Below are 22,152 nucleotides of genomic sequence, written 5' to 3' on the forward strand. Positions count from 1 at the left end.
ATTTAGTTACAATATCATTAACTTAATTTCAATTTAGTTACTATATCTCTTTCTCTTTGACTCAATTACTTCCAATTCTTTTTTAAATGGAACAATATTATTCCTTTTTAATTTGAAACAAAATTTATTATTTTTATAAATGTTATTTTGATGTTTTTATTAAAAATAATTTTTCAACCTATTACATAATTATATATTACTAATTTATGTTTTTGTTAATATAATATTGTTTTTATTTTATTTCTTTTATTGTGAATCAAGATATACCAACATATAAAATGAAAGACATGTGCTTCTTTGATGCATATTTTACGGAGATTATTTTTTATTGAGTGTATTTATAAAATAACACTTTGAAGTGGATAAAAGCTCGTAGGCTAGCACTCATATACTTTAGGTAATCATATCATAACAAGTTGGTTCTATTTTTTTATTCCTTTAATGAAATATTTTTCTATAGAGATAATGGTCGATATATACTGAAAATCATCACACAATTAAAAAAAAAAAAAAGAAAGAAAAACTTACTGATACAAAACTCATCAGATCTAGAAAACACATACATGTGTAATTTTTATTGCTTCAATAAACTTAGATGCGAAGGCTTTCTATATATGTTCTGTTGCATGTGTTGCAAACGTTGTTTAATCTTGAGTTACACTTTATCTAATTAAAGGCAGGAGAACGTATGATCCCATCATCAACTGCAAAAACAAACACATAAGTACTTATGTTATTAGATGTTTCCTTTATAAGCTGGATATTGAACTATTCAAATAGAAACAATGTTTAAGAGAAGAATTACCTTCCAGATAAAGGAATAGAAGGATCTAGTGGAAGCTGGATTTGTCACATCTACGTATTTGGTCTGGTACCACAGAATTGAACCAAGAACAATATTTCCAAGACACTAAAACATAACACAGATTTTGCTTAAATTTTGTTCAAAAGTTTAAATAACTTTATGCTCATTTATAATGATATATAAAAAACAATGAACCTATATTTGTATTAAAAAACAATAAGAAATCTGTTAATCTAAATACAGATATATGGCATACCATGAGAAAGTAATGTTAAACATAAGGGATGTTGTTCAAAAGGAAACAACAATGTGTACTTCACTTTATAAACTTATCAGCTTATATATCATTTGTTATACATTTTCTTTTTCATTTTTAGTCTATTTTGCTATCGACAACGCAGTCTCTCTTGTTGGACGAACGAAATATAGAATCCTGTGTTGTATTAATAATTGAACCCTATGCCTGATTAAATAAAGAAATAATTCGTGTTATTTTAAAAATTAATGTATACATCACTTAAAAATACCATAATCCTATTTTCTTAATTTAAAATAAGTATTTTTAGGATAAGACATTTAAAAAAAAAAGTAGACCGAATTTATTTTTTAAAAGAAAAAACAAAGATACTATTTACTTTTAGAAGTAAAACATATTAGACAAATATACAAAACAAATAAAAATCTGCTTAGTTTATTAGAAAGAAAATATTTACTTTGAAAGAATATACTCAAACAAAACCGGGTATTATTATAAGACTTTGTTCATCAAAATCAAACTACATGTTGCAAAAAAAAAAACAAAAAGAATTATGCATACGTAATAAAATTCCAACCTATATATAATATAATAAAAGTATGTTACCGTGACAATTTTAATCCCAAAATGAGATGAAGATGATGCTCCTGCCAAGAAGGCAACTCCAAATGCCATTTCAAAAAGGAAAACACAAATCCAAAATACCTATCAAAGATTTAGAATCTATCAAATATTATACAAAGAGGAGATATAACCAAAAGAAAATATTGAATTTAAGAAACATACTTTTTTCTGGCCTAAACGTGCTGCGAATGAAACAATGCCATGTTTTATATCTCCTTCTACGTCAGGTATATCCTACAGAAATCCAATATAAGATATTAGATTATTGGACCAAAAGCTTGATGTTGGAAAATGAATACATCTCCTGAGAAAATAAAGACATTACCTTGGCTAATGTTAAACCAGTAATGTAGATACTCATGAACAAGAGAGAAACAATCAATGATCTTGTAAACACAACTGGTCTCTTGAACACAAAAGTCTGAACATTTGTTACATCAATTAGCAATTTAGTAAATCCATTTCTGATTGGTGGATCCAAATGGTTGATTGTATATCAAATGAAACTACCAAAAATATTGGGATGAATATTTGTTATTATTCTTTGAAAGTGATAATATGTTGAAACATGCTCATTCAAAACTAAGATCTATAAAAGGAAAAGATATTATAGTGGTAGGAAAAAACCTGCATATGAAGGAAGTATGTAACTGGAAATATATATGCAAAAGTAACAAACATGAGTAATGATGCCAGCACCGGATTTTGCTTCCATCGTAAGAAAGGCAACTGCAGAATATATATATATATATATATATATATATATATATATATATATATATATATATATATATAAGAATACTCAGTGCACCAATATACCTTAAAACATAATACTCAGTAAAATGCCATTGGAAAGAACTCACATTGACTGAATAGCAAGTCCATAATGTAACGCACAACACAAAGTTCCAAATCAATGGCGGAGAACCTATCATCAAGTTAAACCCTAGACCCTGTAAAATAGAATAAAACCGTAATTCTCCTTTTTTTATGAATTTAATCGTAAAATCTTTTATTCTAAAAAGTGATGGGTCTATATGGCACCAAAATTGCAGATAAGGCAACAATAAAGGCACAAGTTCTGAAGGATAATTTGCCAGCAGCCAATGGAAGATACGGTTTGTTTATCTGCAATAAAACATGTAACATAGATTACTTCTAAGAAACATCCAAAAGGTTTGTACACTATAAAAAGTTACATGCCTTCACTATCCTATCAAAGCATGTGGTAATTATAGGAAGACTTCCGATTCGAAATTATAAAGCGATTATTTTGCTACAAGAACCTGTAAAGGGACTTCATAGAATTCATAGATCTCACAGAAAAAATATTTCATTGATTAATGTGCTGTCATGTACAGAAAAGCATAGGTCATATATATTAGGATGAAGAAATCACCCTACATAACAAAAAGTAACGCTCCTTACACGTAGGCATTGGATAAGACAAAAAGATATTTATTGTAATACACCACTCAAGCGGTACTATGAACATCGAACAGTCCCAACTTGGAGACAAATTGTGTGAAAGCTTTGGGATGAAGAGCCATAGTAAATTTGTGCAGAAAACCACGTTGAATTTTATCAAGAATGCTCGTGAAAAGTAGGATTGTGGGCCATTGCAACTCACAAGTCAGAGTTGTAAGAACTTTATATTCAACTTCAGATGAAGACCGAGATATTGTGGTTTACTTGGTTTTCCAAAAAAATAATGAAGAAAAAAAAAACACGGTGATAGATTTCCAAGTTTCTATACAACAGCCTCAATCAGAATCAGCAAAACTAGAAGGAATAAAGATAAATTGACCACAAAATGAAGACCTTTAACATGAGGTCCTTTGAGATAACAAAACGCTCTCATGGCAGAACGATGATTAGTGTCCATGGGTTGAGAGAATGACAAAAACTAGGTCTAGTTTGCTAGTTGTAAGATACATCAGTTGATCAATCAAATGGTGAAAAACTTGAGGGTCAAATAAAGAAGTATCGGAAGAGCTATTTAATTTGGTAGAAGTATCATAGTAAATTGGTTATGATAATTAGGTGGTATAGTAGTGTACAGGAAATAGATTACGGATTTGTGATGAGGAGGTGTGATATCGTATTTAAGTTCTTGGTGTGTTGTTGATGTGTTTATAATTATGATGAATATTTAGCATTTCTTAGCCATATTATTATTCTTATTATGATTGATCCTTAGTTAGCTCACCTCTATGTTTCTGGTTGTGGTTTCCACCAATGGTGATTGTTATATGGGAGTATAATTCGGATGTGGTAAAACACTACAAGCGAATGGAGAGAATTGGGAAATTTACGGGTTTATTTTAAATAAAATATTTTATTGCCAAATTTATTTTGTAATCAATTGGAGTTATGGTTTAGTCTTGATTAATTGTAAAGACTTATTGAATTTGGATATTCACAATTTTAAATTTTAAATTTTTGCTTGTAACCGTGACATCCCAAAAGTTGGGATGTTACACTTGACATATTCAATTTCATTAAAATCATTGCCCTCAAAAGTTGGGAATTTACACTTGACATATTCAATTTCATTAAAATCATTGCCCTCAAGAACTATGTCATCAACATAGATTAATAAAATAGTGAAAGAAATATACCCCTATATTCTTTATGAAGGGATAATGATCAACCAAAGATTGAGTGAATTTATGGGCTATTAAGGTTATGGAGAGCTTAACAAACCATTGTCTATTAGCTTGTTTTAATCCATATAAGGATGATTTTATATTTACAAATCTTATTTTGATGGAAAGATTCCATGTTAGAGGTAAATTCATATAAACTTCTTCATGTAGGTCACCATACAGAAATGCATTATTAACATCTAATTGTTCAAAGAACTAGCTTTTAGCAACACCCATGACAAGGATGACTCTTATTGTTGTGAGAATTGCAACGAGAGAAAAAGCACCAAAATAATTCATCCCTTCAAGTTATGTATATTCCTTAACGACTAAGTGAGCCTTGAGCCTTTCTATGCTACAATTAGCATGAAATTTTATCTTATAAACTCATATATAATCAACAAACCTTTTATTAGGGAGAAGATAAACTATCTGCCAAGTATGGTTTTGTCAAAGAGCTACAGGAGCTACAATATCAAAATTCATAGTTTGCACCCAACAGTCCATTTTGGAAGCTTGAGTATATGTTTTTGGCTCAATTAGAGAAGATATAGAACAAAAAAAATTTAAAAATTGGGAGAACGTTGTTTATAAGATGTATAGTATGATCATTCGATCCATGGTATGGATACAAAGATCTACTTCCCCATATTAGCTCCCTTCATGACCATACGGTTGAGAGAGAAATTGTAGAGATTGATGTTAATTCTAACCAGTTTAAGACAAATTGTAACTACTAACAATTGGGCCATAGTGACTAATCAAAAGCTCATTCTGCAATCTATAAATATAGATAAAAGGTAAGGAGATAGTTGATTGCATTTAGTACAATATAAATACTTGAATAGGAAAATCCATACTGACTTTGACATCAAAGTACATTAATTCTACACGTAACCTCCCAATTTACGGAACAATTTTATTAAACGAGAATCGGACAACTTGGAGTTGGACATTATTCTTAGATCTTTAATTTCAACACTCACATCTAAAACATAAGATAAAAAGGCCAACAAAGGATAATGAACAAAAGAACGATTGTTACCGAATGACATATTTGTATTGCAAACAATAGTTAGGTAGTAGAGATAATCTCTCTAGTAGTGATAATCTCTCTAGTAGTGTGGCCATTGTCTTTGTTGCATGGAGTGTCCATGTGTTTGTGGAGCAGTGCATAATATTGGACCAATAGTATAATTTGGGTCATCTAAAATGGTCATATATATATATATATATATATATATATATATATATATATATATATATATATATATATATATATATATATTAAAGAGAGCAATATTCTCATATATTGGTTTTGGCATATTTTTATTAGTCATATTAGATTCAACATCTAATTTAAAAGGAAAGGATGTTTCATAAAAAACCACATTTCTAAAGACAAAAGTTTGTCTACATTTAATACAACAAGTATCCTTTAGTCCCTTTTTTGTATCCAATAAAAAGAATTTGTTGGGCCTTCGTAGATAATTTGGTTCGTCCATGTTCTAAACAGTTTAAGTAGGCCAAACAACCAAAAATTCTTAAGTTTTTGTTTGTATTATATTTTGTAGCAAAGGTGTTGGCAATCTATATTAATGAGATGATCATAGTGGATGACAACATAGGACCAAAGAGATTTTGGTAAATTAGTTTGAAACATCAACATTCATAATATGCCAATGCTTTTGCTCAACTATAGCATTTTGTTGAGTTGTTTTAACACATGTTGTTTGATAAGAAATTCTCTTCTCAAGGAAAAAGTCTATCATTAAAAGTTATGGTCCATTATCATTCAGATTGCCTTAAGCATTACATCAAATTGTGTTTCTATATAATTAACAAAATTCTTCAAGTGATCTCTAGTTTCACTTTATGTTTCATTAATTTAACCCATGTAAATAGTGAAAAATCATCAATGATGGTTAAATTTTTTTATAACCAATAATGGATACGGTGGAACATGGTCCCCAAATATTAACATGTAAAAGATCAAAGATTTGTATTGATTTAGTCGTACAAGAAACAAAAGAAAGGTTCCTTTGTCTAGCAAATTAGCATACATCACGAGGATATGAAGTTTAGAAGGTTACCAAAGGAAGCTATGTAAATAATAACTTTAACTTTAAATTTGAAACATGACCAAGTCGTGGATGTCAAGCCTAGATGTAACAATAATATTGGAGGCTATAGAATTGGATATGTTCTGAATGTATCGATAGGGAGGCTGTTGGAGGGGCTGATATGCCTAGGGGGTGTCGCTGCTGTAGAGGTGAGTTCTTTATTTTGTGAATGATGAAGAATTTTTTTATGAAGGGCTGATGAAGAATTTGATGTGTCGTTAAATGTCTCCAGTGTTATGTATTTTCTCTGAATTGGTTTGGTACTTTGTTCTGTGAATGAACAATGATGTTGAAATTATTGAAATTATGTGCAATAAGTTTCCTTTGAAACCTTTGCCCCTATCAAATCCCTTTGATTTTACTTGATGAATAATAAACCTTTAATTTGTGAATGAATTTGGCTATTGAATTTGAGGCTTATTTTATGTATTTGTTGTTATAATTGACCTTATATATGTAATGGGTTGAAGACTAAGCAATTAATGGTTGACTAAAGATATACAGTTTTATCATTACATTAACCCTGCATTGCATTGAGTGAATGACATAAGCTATTAGCGGTTCAATCCCATTCCTCCTTGTCTTACCATGGCACTAGAATTTTTTGGTGGTGTTGTTCTTCCAGTTGTCCTTTAGGTGGCATTTGAAAAGCTAAGGGAGTCCTTAAATTATCTATTTGTTTTGTGCAAAGAAGGTTGATCAGAAGCTGCTGACCAAATTGGAAACCAAGCTACACTCAAGTTGTTAATTATGCTCTTTAGTTCTTAAAAGTATGAGAATGAGGAAAATTGAATATGAATTGGTTAAGTTCAATGATAATATGCTCTATTCCGACAAAAGTGAATTAACCCAAAGATTAAGCAACTTGAATTGACGATAGTATAGATTCTTCTGTTGTAAGGGTGTAATGAGTTATGTAATGACATATTCATATGATAGTTTTTTGTAGAGGGGTGGTTCCTTATGTAGTAGGGAAGATGAATTTAATTTTATGATATATTTAGTAGTTTTTAATGTTATTAGAGTTCTTTGGGATGTTAGTTATGTTGGAAGTTATATTTTGTGGAATTGAAGGTTTGATCCTAAGGGAGTCTTTTTAAGCTAGCTGTTATGATATATTTAGATGGGATTAAGCAGAATTGGTAATAACTTTAAGTGTACATGTTTCTCTACAATTGAATTTGGTTTGATATGGTTGTATGTATATGGGAATTTCCTAAACTTTGTTTACTTATCTTTAGTGTAATTAAAGGTTTTTGATTCAATTTCTTGGGTAGTTTAATCTTCACTTAGTAGGCTAATCAGTGTCGGTTTAAGGTGATAGGAGCGTATAACTATTTTTAATTAGGGATTGGAATCATTGCAGTGGAGCCAATAAACCAACATGTCCTTAATCTTTGTTTAATCTATGCTTTAATTAGTCTATTTCCATTCACACAAACTGTCCAAAATCACCCCCCACCACGGTTTGACCTAATGATTGAACCAATTTTAGTCCTAGAGAGACAACCTAGAAGTCACTTCCTAGTATTATACTCCACTTAACTGCATATTAATTTGATTCGGGTACGGCCTCGATCACCTTCCATGTTCGACTTAAGTAGTAATAGGTTTATTACTTATGTCACATGGAGTGTTCTTGTTTTGGCTAAGTTTTTCTTCTTTTGGCTTGCCACAAAACATGGCCTAAGTCCCCAACCATCGTGGGTGGATGTAAACCGTTGTTATAGCGGTAAGAGAGATTTGAAAGAAACCTTTATTGTAGGAGTTGAAGAGTTTGTCCAGACGTCTCGACAATATAAATATTACAGTCTTAATGGATGGATTCAATCTCCATGCATCAAGTGTGAATGTACAAGAATTTTGAAAGATGAAGTCGTCAAAGTTCACTTATACCGAAAAGGTTTCATGCCAAATTACACGGTGTAGACATTTTATGGTGAGGAAATTCCAGCTACCTCGACTTCTCCTGAAAAACGCCCAGCTTCAGGTTCGAACACTTTTGAACATAACTTTGAGATAAATCAATTTATGCATATGCAAGAGATGCTCAACCATGCTCTTAGTCGACATGCTGAACAAGAGTCTCCAAATGAAACCACTTAGAGATTTTACAATTTATTGGCATAAGCAAATCAACATTATTCGTCAGTAAAAATCCGTCAATAATATTAGTATTTTTTGTAGTGTCACTAGCAGCACAACAAGGTGGGAAGATACAACAAATGGATGTAAAGTCTGCATTTCTGAATGGAGTTCTGGAAGAGGAAGTTTATCTAGAACAATCTTTGGGTTACATTAGAAGAGGAGAAAAAGGTGTTAAAGCTAAAGAAGGCATGGTATGGTTTTAAGTAAGTCATGCAAGCTTGGAATTAGAAAATTAACACCTATTTCAAGAAGAATGGTTATGAGCAATGTTCATATGAACATGCTTTTTACCTAAAGAAGAATTTGACATGTATATTATTTGTTGCCTTATATATGTAGATGATTTGATTTTTTTTGAAGCAAAGTTGAGCTAGATGAAGAATTCAAAGAAGTAATGACGAAGGAGCTCAAAATGACCAATTTGGGCATCATGAGATATTTTCTAGGATTGGAGCTGGACCAAACTTCGACAAGGATCTTTGTGTCTCAAAGATGTATGTTGAGGATATACCAAGAAAGGCAAAGATCATGAAGTTCAATGTAGTTTCCACTCTAATGGAACCTGAATGTGGGTATCAAAATATGGAGAACATGATCGTGTTGATGCAAGCAAATATTAAAGCTTAATTGGGAGTTTCAAGTATTTCACGAACACAAGGCTAGACCTTGAGCTGAGCATAAAAATTACAAATCATTTTATGAAAGAGTCCAGATATTCTCATTGGAAAACATTAAAGCAGATACTAAGGTATGTAAAAAAACTTTATCTTTTGGATTAATGTATACTAAGTTATACATATATCATCTTAGTGGTTACTTGCATAATAATTTCGTTCGTTTAGAAGTGGTGAGACTAAAGTTTATGATTGTGACAAGTTGGCATGAAGATAAAGAGGATTCGAAAGATTAATACGGTAATTAAGGTGAACGGAACTCTGATCAACATAAAGTAAAAATAATAAAGATTTAAATCTAATTCAATTCTATAAAATTAATTGATAAAATCTTAATTATAAATATATTTTAAATTAATCTTTTGATAATAAATTTTAAACTTAATTTAACTTTATCTTATCAACTAACTCATATTTAGATATGATAATTCTAATAATAAATGAAATTCATAGGTATCACAGAAAAAAAATATTTCATTAATTAATGTTCAGTCATGTACGTAGAGAAAAGCAAAAGTCATATATAAGGATGAAGAAATCATCTACATAACAAAACGTGACAGACCTTACACGTGAGCATAGAATATTTATTTAGTAATATGACTTGTTAATTATTATAACCATTTTTAAGGTTGAAGGTCATTCCAAAAATCCATATATATTTTCAGATATTTTAATTAATTTGGCATATAATAAAATATATGTAAAATTACTTTAATATGTCCATAAACTGAATTAATTAAAATAAAAAAATAGTCTGGGTTTTGGTCAAATTGTGGGTGCTGTAATTTGGTGATGCTCCCATTGATAAAAAGGAAGGAGTACGTAGGTAAACATCTTATTAGTAAGTTTCATACCTTATCTATCTCAAAGTCAAACAATTGATTCACTCCATTAACGTAAAGAGCCACAAAACAGTGAGGTAACACAGCCTGAAAAGTTAAAAATAAAAACAATTCAAGAGAATGTCTTTTATTGAAAGTTATAGGGTAATTTTAAATTAATAGTCTTTTAAAAAGAATATATATATTTGGAGTCTCACCTGCAGCAAACCGATAAAAAACAATGGAGATATATCTGATAGTTTTTCTACTGCAACTAGAGACGCAGAAATTGTAGCTGTTGCCTGTAAAATACAGATTAAGTTAATTTAAAACAACAACTGTATTAGTTATCTAAAACTTATATTGAGCATAAACTTTTGATTATTAATTACGAGAATGATGGAAAGGTTTGTAGTTACCTGACCATAGAATGCGTAAGGGTAAATAAATTGGTACAAAACGGCCATGAAATTTTTGACAGAGTCGACAATGTTATTGGAATTGGAAGCTTCAGATTCTGACTCAGAAGATGGTACAGTCACGGCTTTCACAGCATAATTTTGAATGCTTTTGTAATGCTGATTAAAAGCTGATAGTTTAAACCCCAAAGGATCATATTGTATTTGAGTTTTTATTTTGTGCTGAGAAGTTTTTGCTCCACCAGAGCCTAATGTACAAAGTGTTCAAAGTTGTAGCATGCACAACAAAAATTATATTTAAAATTATTGAAACTACATCACGACAAGATGATGCAATGAGAGAATGGTAAATTTGAAAATTCAAATTAAAAAAAAAAAATCGTGCTAATAAACCTATACGTTTGTCTAAAAAAATCCAATTATTATTATTATTATTATTATTCTAATTACTACTACTAATACTATTATTATTATTATTATTATTATTATTATTATAATTATTATTATAACACAGTAAAATATGACCACGTAGCCATCCCCGATTGGTTCAAGTTCAATGGCCAACCTGGGTCAAATAATTTATTACAGTTCAATCCTATCCAAAAATATACTTTGGGAAATAATTTGGGAGCAGTCGAAGGAACAGAAAAATTATTATAAATAATATATTCTTATATCATAACATTTTAATAATAATTAAAATTTATATTTAGCCTAAAATCAATATCCCATACTTTATTTTTTATTTTAGTTAAATTATAATATCACATATATTTTTAAGCTTTAAACCTTTCTTGGTCCTCATATTTGTTAGTGAATCTCAAGTGGATTATCGTTTTTTTTTTCATCTCAATTGGGTCTATATATTTATAAAATTGAGTCAATTAGATTTTTGAAAAATTAAACCAATTAAGTCCCGTTGGTTAAATTTTCGTGTCAAAGTTTGCTTACGTGGGCACATATAGACTGATTTATAAGAGTTATATTATGTGGAATGTGGTATTTAAATCATTTGTGTTTGATGTGTCATAAGACACAACCTTTTATCTTACACCACCGACGCTTCCACCGTTGTCGTCGCTCTCTTGCTTCTCAAGCCGTCTTCTCATTTACTAAACTATCCTTGTAGATTATAAAACAAAAGAGACGTAAAGTCAAGGTTCCCTGTCATATTCTGATCAACATCCGCTCTCTTGGATAAATTAAAAATTGTTAAGATTGGAAATTGTTTGATTTTTTTTGGGCTTTGGGGGCTTAGCCGAATCTTGGAGTGGAAAGGGGAAACGATGTGGGAGATATTGGATTTGTTAACGAGGTCGGGATGATGTCCGATGATGCAGGTGGAGAAGCGTTCAGGTCGCGGCCGATGGAATCGCTGGAAGAGGAGAAGGGTGTTGTTGGCGGCGGTGGAAGCAGATGTTGGGGGTTTTGACGGTGTGCTTCCAGGTGGGGATTGCTGGTTTGGGCCCATATTTGGTCTTCGAGGTGGATAAAGGTTGCGCCGGAGACAATGGCGGTGGTTCCTTCGCCGTAGATTCCTCCATGGTGTCGACCTGATGGTCGATGGCCGATGGCTAATGCAGATTGGGGTGAGGAGCTTGACATAATTGATGCAGATGGCTTAAAAAATGGAGATGTTGCTGCGATTTTGGAGGATGGAGAAGTAGCTGAAGAAAATAATGAAGACGGTGGATGGGACCTGGAGGATTTAGGTCTAGGCCCTGAAGCTGAAACTCCCAAAGCTTCTATCAGTACACAATCTTTTGTTTGTGACCCCAACACCTGGCATGCCTATAAGTCATATTTGGATTCAGAAGTCATCTCTAGCAGTTGATCATGCAGCTGTTGGAAATTTTGATACTGCAATGAGGTTACTGAACCGACAACTTGGAATAACGAATTTTGCCCCCTTGAAATCCATGTTTCTTGATCTTCATACCGGCAGTCATTCCTATCTGCGGCCATTTTCTTTTGCTTCAGTCATATCGCTTGCAGTTGAAAGAGGCTGGACCGAGTTAGCTAGTGCAAACGTGAGAGGGGCACCAACACTTCCTTTTTAAGTTGTCTCAATTGGATGAAAAACTTAAAGTTGGTTATAAATTAACTACTGCTGGAAAATTCAGTGACGCTCTTCGGACATTTGTTAATATTCTTCATACAATTCTTTAGCACTGAGAAATGTTGTTCGTGGAATGTTACTGATCAACGAATTCGTGGAAAAAGATAAGTTTCTTCACTTAAAAGAGGATTTCAAAATTGCAGTGAACTGAATGAGTTTCATTGAGTAGGCTTTTCACGATTATGGCTGCCACTTATGAACCTGAGGATCCTCTGTTTGATCCTTCAACCAGTGACTGTCACCAGTGAAGCTCCGACTGCGACCAGCGGCCGACGGCGAGGTCCATGGCCTGATTGGACCAAGAATGCGCGGTGGCCTATGTCATAATCCTTTAATTTAAATAAAAATTCCACGTAATCAAACCATGGTGATGTGCATGAACCACATAATCACATTTAGACGCCGTGAGTGAAAAGTTAACGGAGAGGGTTTAGTTGGCTCAATTTTATAAGTATATAGACCCAATTGAGACCGAAAAAAAAATATGAACTACTTAAGATTCACCAAATATGAGGACAAATAGAGGTTTTAAACCTACTTTTAAATGATTATATGTTTCTTCAGTTTTAAAGATTTTGTCTCCATAAAAAATCCCGTAGTCCTTAACTTTTAAATTTAATTATAAAATTAAAAATTATGTTACATCATTTTAAATATAATAACTACATGTTCGTAACAGTATTACGTTAAATTATTTATCATTGTCATTATTTTTATTTGTGAAATTCATTTTAATAAATAAATTTAAAAGTGAAGTACACCTGTATATATTTTTAAAATTTTATTTTCTCAATTTTAAATAAAATAAAATATTTTTAATTAAATTAAAATTTACGTACGCACTTATTAAATAATTCATTTTGATTATTGTTGTTTTAGGAAATATATTTGAAGTAACTTATATAAAATAAATTAATTATAGTGAATAAGTAGTACTGTATAATATTTAATGTTAATATAAAGATTATTAAAATTAATAGGAGTTTGTAAAGTATATATATATATATATATATATATATATATATATATATATATATATATATATATAGTAAATATATATTACCCTACAGCATATATCTAATGAAATGTCAATTACTAACAAAATAAAGAAAACTAATTTGTTAGTGTCCGTATTTGAAGATTGACTAACATAAATATTTATGTAGTAAAAGCAGTTAAAAATAATTTTACTATTTAAAATCTTTCTAAAATTAATTATATTATGTTGTAAAAGATGATAATTAAAGGTGATTGTTTCCTTTTATTAACACCTTCCACCTAATAGATGAACAAAATGATGTTTAGTGTGGGATACTCAGAAAGCTAACAAAAGAACCATAATAAATGTTAGTTGAAGGAATAGGGCATAAGTGATGAGACATACTATCACAGTAAATACTGTTGAAGGAGAGTTTCCTGCCCCAAAGATTTGCACCTACAATTACCATGCATGCTTCCACATATTATTCACAAAATAATTTTGCAGTGAAAAATGAGGCAAAAAAGAAGACAGTGAGTATAAGTACCGGCTGAGAGTGAAGAGACGTTAGGAGAAGATATTAGATGTGCCATAGCCATGGAAACTGATCACAGAGACAGTGACACTAAACTCTATAGAACAGATAAGAACGTAGGGATACCTTTGTATGTACAAGAGAATATATGAATAGGAGATTTTATAGGCAAAAAGATTCCATGAAATAATCAAACATTTTGCAGGCAACATTTTGCAGGCAAACAATTGCAAAATAATCAAATCAAACAGACAGTCTCACGTAAGATAAATTTAAAAGACTTGGATTGGTACATAGAAAATGATCACGCGGATAGTCAACATTGTGCAGGCAAACAATTGCAAAATAATCAAATCAAACAGAACAGTCTCACGTAAGATAAATTTAAAAGACTTTTATAACAGGATGTAGTAGTTTAGATTCTAATAAATTTACAACGTAAAGGTTTGGAAAAACTTTGTTTATTACATGGATTTTTGGAATGTATAAGGTCGTACAAAAGAGAAAAAAAGAAAATAAAATTGAAACATTTTTTTTTCAATCATTTAATAATTTATCGATTGTAGATTTCACACATATTAAAGTAAAAGTATGTAGGTATCTAAGTATATTTTGTCTTTCTTCTAGCATAACCTTATGTATTTTATTTAAATAAAAAATTATAATATAGTTATTTAGTTAGTTTATTAAAGTTTAATTCTGTATCACTTATGAGTGTATAAATATAAACTAGGTTTTCTTCTTCAATCCATGACCATGGCGCTTGAAAAATTTAAAGACAACTCTTAGATTAGTGATATGCAACTTGGAGTGTAAAGTATGGTCATTCAACATAAGAGGAGTGAGCAATGTTTCGTGGATTAATATATAGAATGTTTACAGAATTGTAAGTAAACAAACAAACTCTAAGCCTCCGTAAATTGACATGGTGAGAATGATTTAAACATCAATATATTGTTATTAAAAGATAATGCTTTATATAACTCTAATTTATATGATCTTAAAGTGTTAGGCTAAGCCTTAAAGAAAATTATTGTATGATGTGTAATGTTTGTTGGTGGATTTAAGCTACTTTAGGATTATGTTATATGTGTTTTAAGACATGAGTCTCATAAAAGCTAAACTAGGTTATGATCAATCTAAGTGTTTTAATTGGTTCTATCCAATTGTTTATGAGTAATTGTGATTCAATTACACTAGTACAGCCAGGGGAAACGACAACGGTTATTTTTGTCTATAGGCAGCGGTTTCTGAACCGAGGCATATTCAGGCGAGGTAAAAAGTCCAATACTTTTGGTCTCGGTTGTGAACCGAGGCATATAGTCCCACTCTACGGCCTCGGTTCAGATCTAACCGAAGCATGAAGGTTACATGTTTTTTTTAATTTATTTTTTTCGTTGGACATACTGCCTCGGGTCCCTTTAACCGAGGCATAAAGTCGCACTCTACTGCCTCGGTTTAGGCTACAACCGAGGCAGTAGATCCTTTTTTTTTCTCTTCCGCGACACGTTCTGCTTCGGTTTTTACCATAACCGAGGCATAAAGTCGCACTCTACTGCCTCGGTTTAGGCTACAGCCGAGGCAGTATACCCTTTTGACTTCGGTTGTTACCAGAACCGAGGCATATAAGTACGTTTTTTTTTTTAAAATGATGTTTGTTTCTGCAACATTCCCAACCACAGAAACAGACCTGCATATATTTTTATAATTAGAACAGTCCAGAATATTGCAGAAATGTATATTTTAAATGAAATTTATATTAAAACATAAATATATTGAATGGAATCATAAATCAAATTCTTAGAAGCATAAATCAATCCAATGTAATCATAAATCAAGTTTCAAGCATAAATCAATGCAATGTACATGTTGAATATATAGTAATGTAGAAAAGCATAAAACAACTTACAAACATAAACTTAAAACTTAGTATATCCTAAAATCTACTACATACTATTATATAAATGAATTACATATTTAGCAAGTGTTTTCTTCACAAGTTAGATTGACTTCTCTGGAATTGAAGCAGTCCTATTAAATCTCTGCATAAAGTACAATGATTTCAATTAGTGTATATGAAATCCAAATATAGAGAACATAAAATTCAAACCTAAATATTACCGTTTCCCATCCATTGGTGTAATGTGCACGAATGATGGTCATCATCCAAAACATAACGTAGTAACCACATTCATATGACCCCATTTGTCTATTACACTACAATATATCATCATAATTATAAAATGTTAAGTAACATCATTTGAATGGAACCAAATGTAACAAAGTATGGACTAAAATACCAAACCTTAAGAGAAATCCATGCAAGCTTTTTAGCTGTAGCAGTAGATCTCCCAGATAACATCATATGTGTTGCAAGGGAACTATTAAAAAAAATTCTTTTAGCATACATTTATATAAAAAAAAGGACCACACATTGAGATTCTTACCAATCTACTACATGTCTAAGAGGTTGGGAGGAGACTTATGCAATGAACAAAACCAAACAGCCGTGTTCTCCGGTATGGAGATCACAAGTAGCTGCCAATGACACCTGAAATTGGTAATAACTTATGAATGATATACCAAAATTAATAAATGAATGTGTTGAAGTGAACAAACTTCACTTACCCATGTATATAAGGGAGAAAATATATCTCCTTCCCCGTTCCAAAGCAGGTGGTGATGTATGTGTGGATATCATCAAATTTATTTCTTTCATGAGTCATAGAGGGGTCAATGAACCCATATACATTGTTGAACCCCTTCTTGTTACTAACATCAAACAGATACCTAAAATGAAGAAATAATATGATATAAGTAAGTTGATAAAATAGAATTATATATAAAAGTTTTCATAAACTTACATCATCCACAACTGAATGAGTGTAATATTAATTTCGTCTCTCCCCGACGCAAGCTCCCTAACATCTTGATGATGCAAGTACAATGGGATCTGAGCTTCTCTTCCAAATGTAGTAGAATCCCAATGTACATTCATCGGCACATCTGAAATGAGTTTAGCAAGCTCGTCTAACGCACCAAGAGGGTCATCCTCAGATAAATGAGTCTTCTTCGGTCTAGGACTTCCCTCTTGACCTATCTGCTGTTAAATGCAAAAATGGTTATGTTATAACGTCAATTAGAAGTAAATATTAAAATTGAGAAGTATATAGTACGAGTGTTTACCGGGGGATTAGATACATGACCAACCAAATGTCTAGGCCAGGCGACAAAGGACCTAAATGCTTCTTCCACAGTAAAGAACTAATCTGTAGGCACAGGAAGAACGACATCCGCTATGACAACTTCATCTACGATGACCTTGACCTCATCTTGTGCAAGCTGTACACCATGCACTACAGTGGCTGTCTCATAAACTGTACCACGAGCCACTAGCATGGTCCCAGTATCAGAGAGAATATATAACTCACATGGACGAGTGTCATCCATGTCGTCCCCTGGGGCACCGGCAGTTGAGCAACTTCCTTTTGCCGCTCCTACCTGTCAAATTAAATGTTAGTTTGTGCAAAAAGTAAATTAGTAACCAAAAATAAATAACCTTACCTGTAGGGGGCACAACATGTTCCACTACAGGAGATGGTGGAGGACGATTGCCATAATCCTCATAATGCTGCTGGAACTGGCGCGCAACCATTTCAGCAATTTCATCATACAACTCTGCTCGAACCTTCTTTGTGATCTCCTGCGTCATCTCTTTTCTTATTTCCTCCTTCATCTTTTCGTAGGAATATAGACGCGAGGAAGACCCAAAAAAATGTCGTATGCCTATGCCAGTCCCAGCAGCACGCACCCGTCCTAGGTGCTCAGGTCGCCCAATAGCTGTGGCAAGAATATCTTGACGACCTTCTTGTGTGAATTGACCTTGGGAGCTCTGCTCAACCAAGGAGTCCTGTCACATAACAAAAGTTCAAAGGATTTTTAATATATATGTTAGATATATAACAAAATTAATGTAATATAATAAGAAATGACATCTTACAATTCTTTCAGATATTTCTCTGGCAGACTCGGAAGTGTAGGAGCCCGATGGTCTCATACGGGCTAACTTCCACTTGTCGTGCCGAGATGGTGGTGAAGGAGGAGGAAGAGGGTCATCACCCTCAGAAAGTGGAAGTCTACTATCTGACTTCTGCTTCATTATTTTCTCTTCAAGCTTCCTATATCCACCACGAGACAGAAGGTGTGGATTTTTATTCTGAGCGCTTATTCCCTGTGCTTTTGACCTTTTTTCCTGTGACAAAATTAAACGATTGTCATGGTATAGAATTATGAAGGATGAATTGAATGATTTTACTGCACTTACCTGCCACGCCTCAGATGAACGAAGCTCTACAAACTGACGCCATGTTTCTTCGTCAATTGCTGAATATTTGGAACATGGATTTTCATCACTTTTTGGTCCAAATATATATCTAGACGTCAATTTTGTCTTAAACCCTCGAAATCTTTCTGCAATTGCAGATAAACACCTATTCCTTAAGCTCTCAACGTTTGGCATATCAAATGTTATCTGCAACAAAGAAAGTAATAACCTTATCACAATACAGATTTATCAATATAATGAATATAGAATTTGAAGCAATATTGCTTAACTTACCAATAGATCTTGCCAGATGAGATTCCGATCAGCCTCAGAAACATGGTCAAAGGATGAAGTAAGTATAGAGATACGATCACGTGCTAATACCCCAAGGTAAGACCTAAATACATCTGCATTTGGGCCAGATGCAACTCCAGTGACCACGTCAATAATGACAGGTGTCCTCTCACCTACATTTCTTCTAAGTATTAGTTGTCGTAACCTCGTTGCTCTTCTCGTCCGTCTAGAAGTGGTGGGGACTTCATCGCCTGACGAATGAGGTGACTCAGCCATATATCTGTCACAATAAATAAGATGAAATATAAATAAAACACTTATAAAATAACATATATTATTTAACAAAAGCCATAAATATTTACACAAACATGAAATTCATACATAATCATATGGATTGGTCATATATATATTCCCTCATTGTGATCTTCTCGTATTGCTTGTATATCATCAATTAGAGGGTCGTCATCCAAATTTATTGTCGTTTTAAATGGATGGTTGTCAGCGATATGAATATTACTTAGATTCTCTTCTTTATCTTCAATTTGCCTTTTTCCTTGGAGAGCAACATACCAATGGTCAGATGCAGGATCTTTGACATAAAAAACCTGACTTGCTTGATATGCCATGATGAACGGTTCGTCTCTATAACCAACCTTTCGAAAATCAACAAGTGTCATACCAGATTCATCTATTTTGACACCACTCTTATTGTCTACCCACTTACATTTGAAGAGTGCAATAGAAAACTTAGTGTTATCAACTTCAAATATCTCTTCAATTCTACCATAGTATCTCATGGAACCAACTATAGGATTTTGATCTTTGGATGTGGAAAACTGTAGCGACTCAGCTTCTAGACTGATGCCACTATTTTGTACTGTGCTTTTATCATCCAAAGTTTTCGTATAGAATGTGCAATTATTAATTTCGTATCCTGTACAACATACAACATCAAACTTCAAGCCATTTGCTAACGACAACAAAGTCCCAGAGGAACGTGATTCTTTCGAAACTTCAGATTTGAACCAGGACAAGAATGTTCTGTTATGCTCCATCAACTGTCATTTCTCTGATTGTCGTGGATACTTGTCCCTTACAACGGCTTTGTGAGCTTCCAAAAATGGGATCACTTCATCTGTGTTGTTTAATATGTATAGATGTGCTTGCATCAATTCTTCACGACTTTTCGTCACCACATTCACACCTCGGATGCTTTTACTTGTAGAATATCTACTCAACCATGATGTCCGAGGGACTCCTATCGGATTTGCTTTAGTCATATACTCAGAGCAAAACTCAATACTTTCTTCAGCAATATATCTTTCAATCATCGAACCTTCTGGACGATATTGATTTTTGACGTATCCTTTCAAAATTTTCATATAACGCTCAATAGGGTACATCCATCTTAAGTATACTGGTCCACACAACTTTATTTCTCTGACCAAATGAACAAGTAAATGCACCATGATGTCAAAAAAGGATGGAGGGAAAAACATTTCTAGTTGACACAAGATCATGGTAATTTCGCTTTGAAGTTCATCTAACTTTGTAGGATCGATGACCTTACTACAAATTGACGAGAAAAATGAGCACAATCGAGTTATGGTCAGCCTAACTTTTTTGGGCAAAATTCCACGAATTGCCACTGGTAACAACTGTTGCATTAAGACGTGGCAATCGTGAGTGAGACTTCAGTCCAACAAGCTTTAAGTCCTGCATTGACACTAAACTCTTGATATTTGAAGAGTATCCTTGTGGTACCTTGATACTCTTTAAACAAAGACAAAAACTTATCTTCTCTTGTTTGGACATTGTGTAACATGCAGGGGGCAACAAAAATTTCAACCCCATCAACCCACAACAACTTCAAGTCTTCAACTAGTGGCCTTAGATAAACATCGATGTCATTTCCAAGCTGCTTTGGACCAGATATCAACATTGACAACATCATGTACTTTCTTTTCATGCACAATCCAGGAGATAAGTTGTAAATTATCAGTATAACGGGCCAACAACTGTGATTGGTACTTAAACTACCAAATGGATTCATTCCATCAGTAGCTAAGCCAAACCTAAGATTTCTACATTCTTCACCAAATTGGGGGAATTCTTGATCAATAATTTTCCATTGCTTTGAATCAGCCGGATGACGAAGCATCCCATCAGTTGTTCTCTCATCTGCATGCCATCTTAGGTTTTTAGCGTCTTTTGGATTCGCAAACAAACGCTTAAGTCTGGCAACTAGTGGAAGGTACCAAACTACTTTCAAAGCAGAACCATTCTTTTCTGTGATGCCACCTTCTTCACCGTTTTTCGACTTGTATCATGATAACCCACATTTTGGACACTTTATCAAAACTTCATTCTCATTCTTATATAATATGCAATCATTCGGACATGCATGTATCTGTTTATATTTCATACCCATCGGACAAAGAATTTTTTGGCATCATAATTACGATTGGGTAACGTATTTCCATCTGGCAGCATTTCATTCAACAACGACAACAATTCTGTAAAACTCTTATCACTCCATCCATTGCTCGCCTTTAAATTCATCAGCCTTAATACCACTGACAACCGTGTGAACTTAGTTGAACCCGCATACAAAGGAGTCTCCGCATCAGTGGACATCGTTTCATACACATGCGCTTGGGCAAAAGCTTCTGCGCCAACATCGCGGATCATGTCCTCTAAGTTGTCTTCTTCTGCTTGATCTTCCATATCCATTGTGGAATCATAAACATTTTCAGTTCGAGAGACAGTTGGAAAGTTTGTTAATTCACCGTGCCATATCCATGTTGTATAACTTCGTATGAAACCATCACAGATAAGATGTTCCCTATATCAGTTGCGTTCAACTTCCTCCCATTCAAATAGTTCACACAAGGACATCTGAACTTGACTTCATCATCACCACTTGTACTCGCATTACGTTGCGCAAACTCTATAAAGTCTTCTACCCCTCTCTCGTACTCAGTGCTGATGCGTGGTAAATTAATCCACCCTCTATCCGTACGCATGTTTACTAAAATTGTTTACACAATTTCAATAATCTTGAATGATCACTTTGATCGTGTTTGTATTCAAGGTGTGACCCTATCCCATTCAAGAAGATTCACTTTTTTTAGTTTATTAAACATATCAATTTTAAACAACATATCTTAAATTTCACGAAATTTTGCCAGCATTTCGCATTGGTCTTCAGGTTACACGAAATGAAAGTGATTATAAATCACAATCAAATATGAACCCAAAGATCAATACAAAACACAACGGCAATTTTTCAAGAAATTTAAGACATGTATATTAAAATTGATATGTTATAATAAACTATGAAAAAGTTATTACTCTTCTTAAACTGTCCAACCGGACAA

General features: G+C 32.8%; 1 protein-coding gene across 2 annotated transcripts; it reads right to left on the minus strand.

The window, feature by feature from the left end:
• Positions 1-662: 662 nt before the first annotated feature.
• LOC124840889 (glycinol 4-dimethylallyltransferase-like) lies at positions 663-14,218 on the minus strand. Of its 2 annotated transcripts, none has more exons than XM_088097350.1 (13): positions 14,167-14,218; positions 14,027-14,075; positions 10,522-10,783; positions 10,321-10,404; positions 10,136-10,210; positions 2,730-2,813; positions 2,549-2,638; positions 2,313-2,414; positions 2,011-2,106; positions 1,848-1,919; positions 1,668-1,766; positions 806-910; positions 663-704 (listed from the first exon to the last, which is right to left on the minus strand). In XM_088097350.1, exons 1-13 carry the CDS (start codon positions 14,216-14,218, stop codon positions 663-665), a joined length of 1,212 nt encoding a protein of 403 aa, XP_087953476.1. The 2 variants fall into 2 exon arrangements, with proteins under 2 accessions (XP_087953476.1, XP_087953477.1); XM_088097351.1 differs by having other exon boundaries at positions 10,522-10,769; positions 14,025-14,075.
• Positions 14,219-22,152: the final 7,934 nt, after the last annotated feature.

The sequence above is a fragment of the Vigna umbellata genome, chromosome 8, assembly GCF_029865625.1.
Source record: "Vigna umbellata cultivar VRB3 chromosome 8, Vumbellata_1.0, whole genome shotgun sequence".
NCBI lineage: Eukaryota > Viridiplantae > Streptophyta > Magnoliopsida > Fabales > Fabaceae > Vigna > Vigna umbellata.

Bases quoted from the DNA above. Each gene is read 5' to 3' on its own strand.
- LOC124840889 (XM_088097350.1), bottom strand. From the start codon at position 14,218: ATGGCTATGGCACATCTAATATCTTCTCCTAACGTCTCTTCACTCTCA. The intron at 2,639-2,729 runs GTGCCATATAGA...TCTATTTTACAG, and splicing joins TTGCCTTATCTGCAATTTTG to GGTCTAGGGTTTAACTTGAT. The intron at 1,767-1,847 runs GTATGTTTCTTA...AATCTTTGATAG, and splicing joins CACGTTTAGGCCAGAAAAAA to GTATTTTGGATTTGTGTTTT.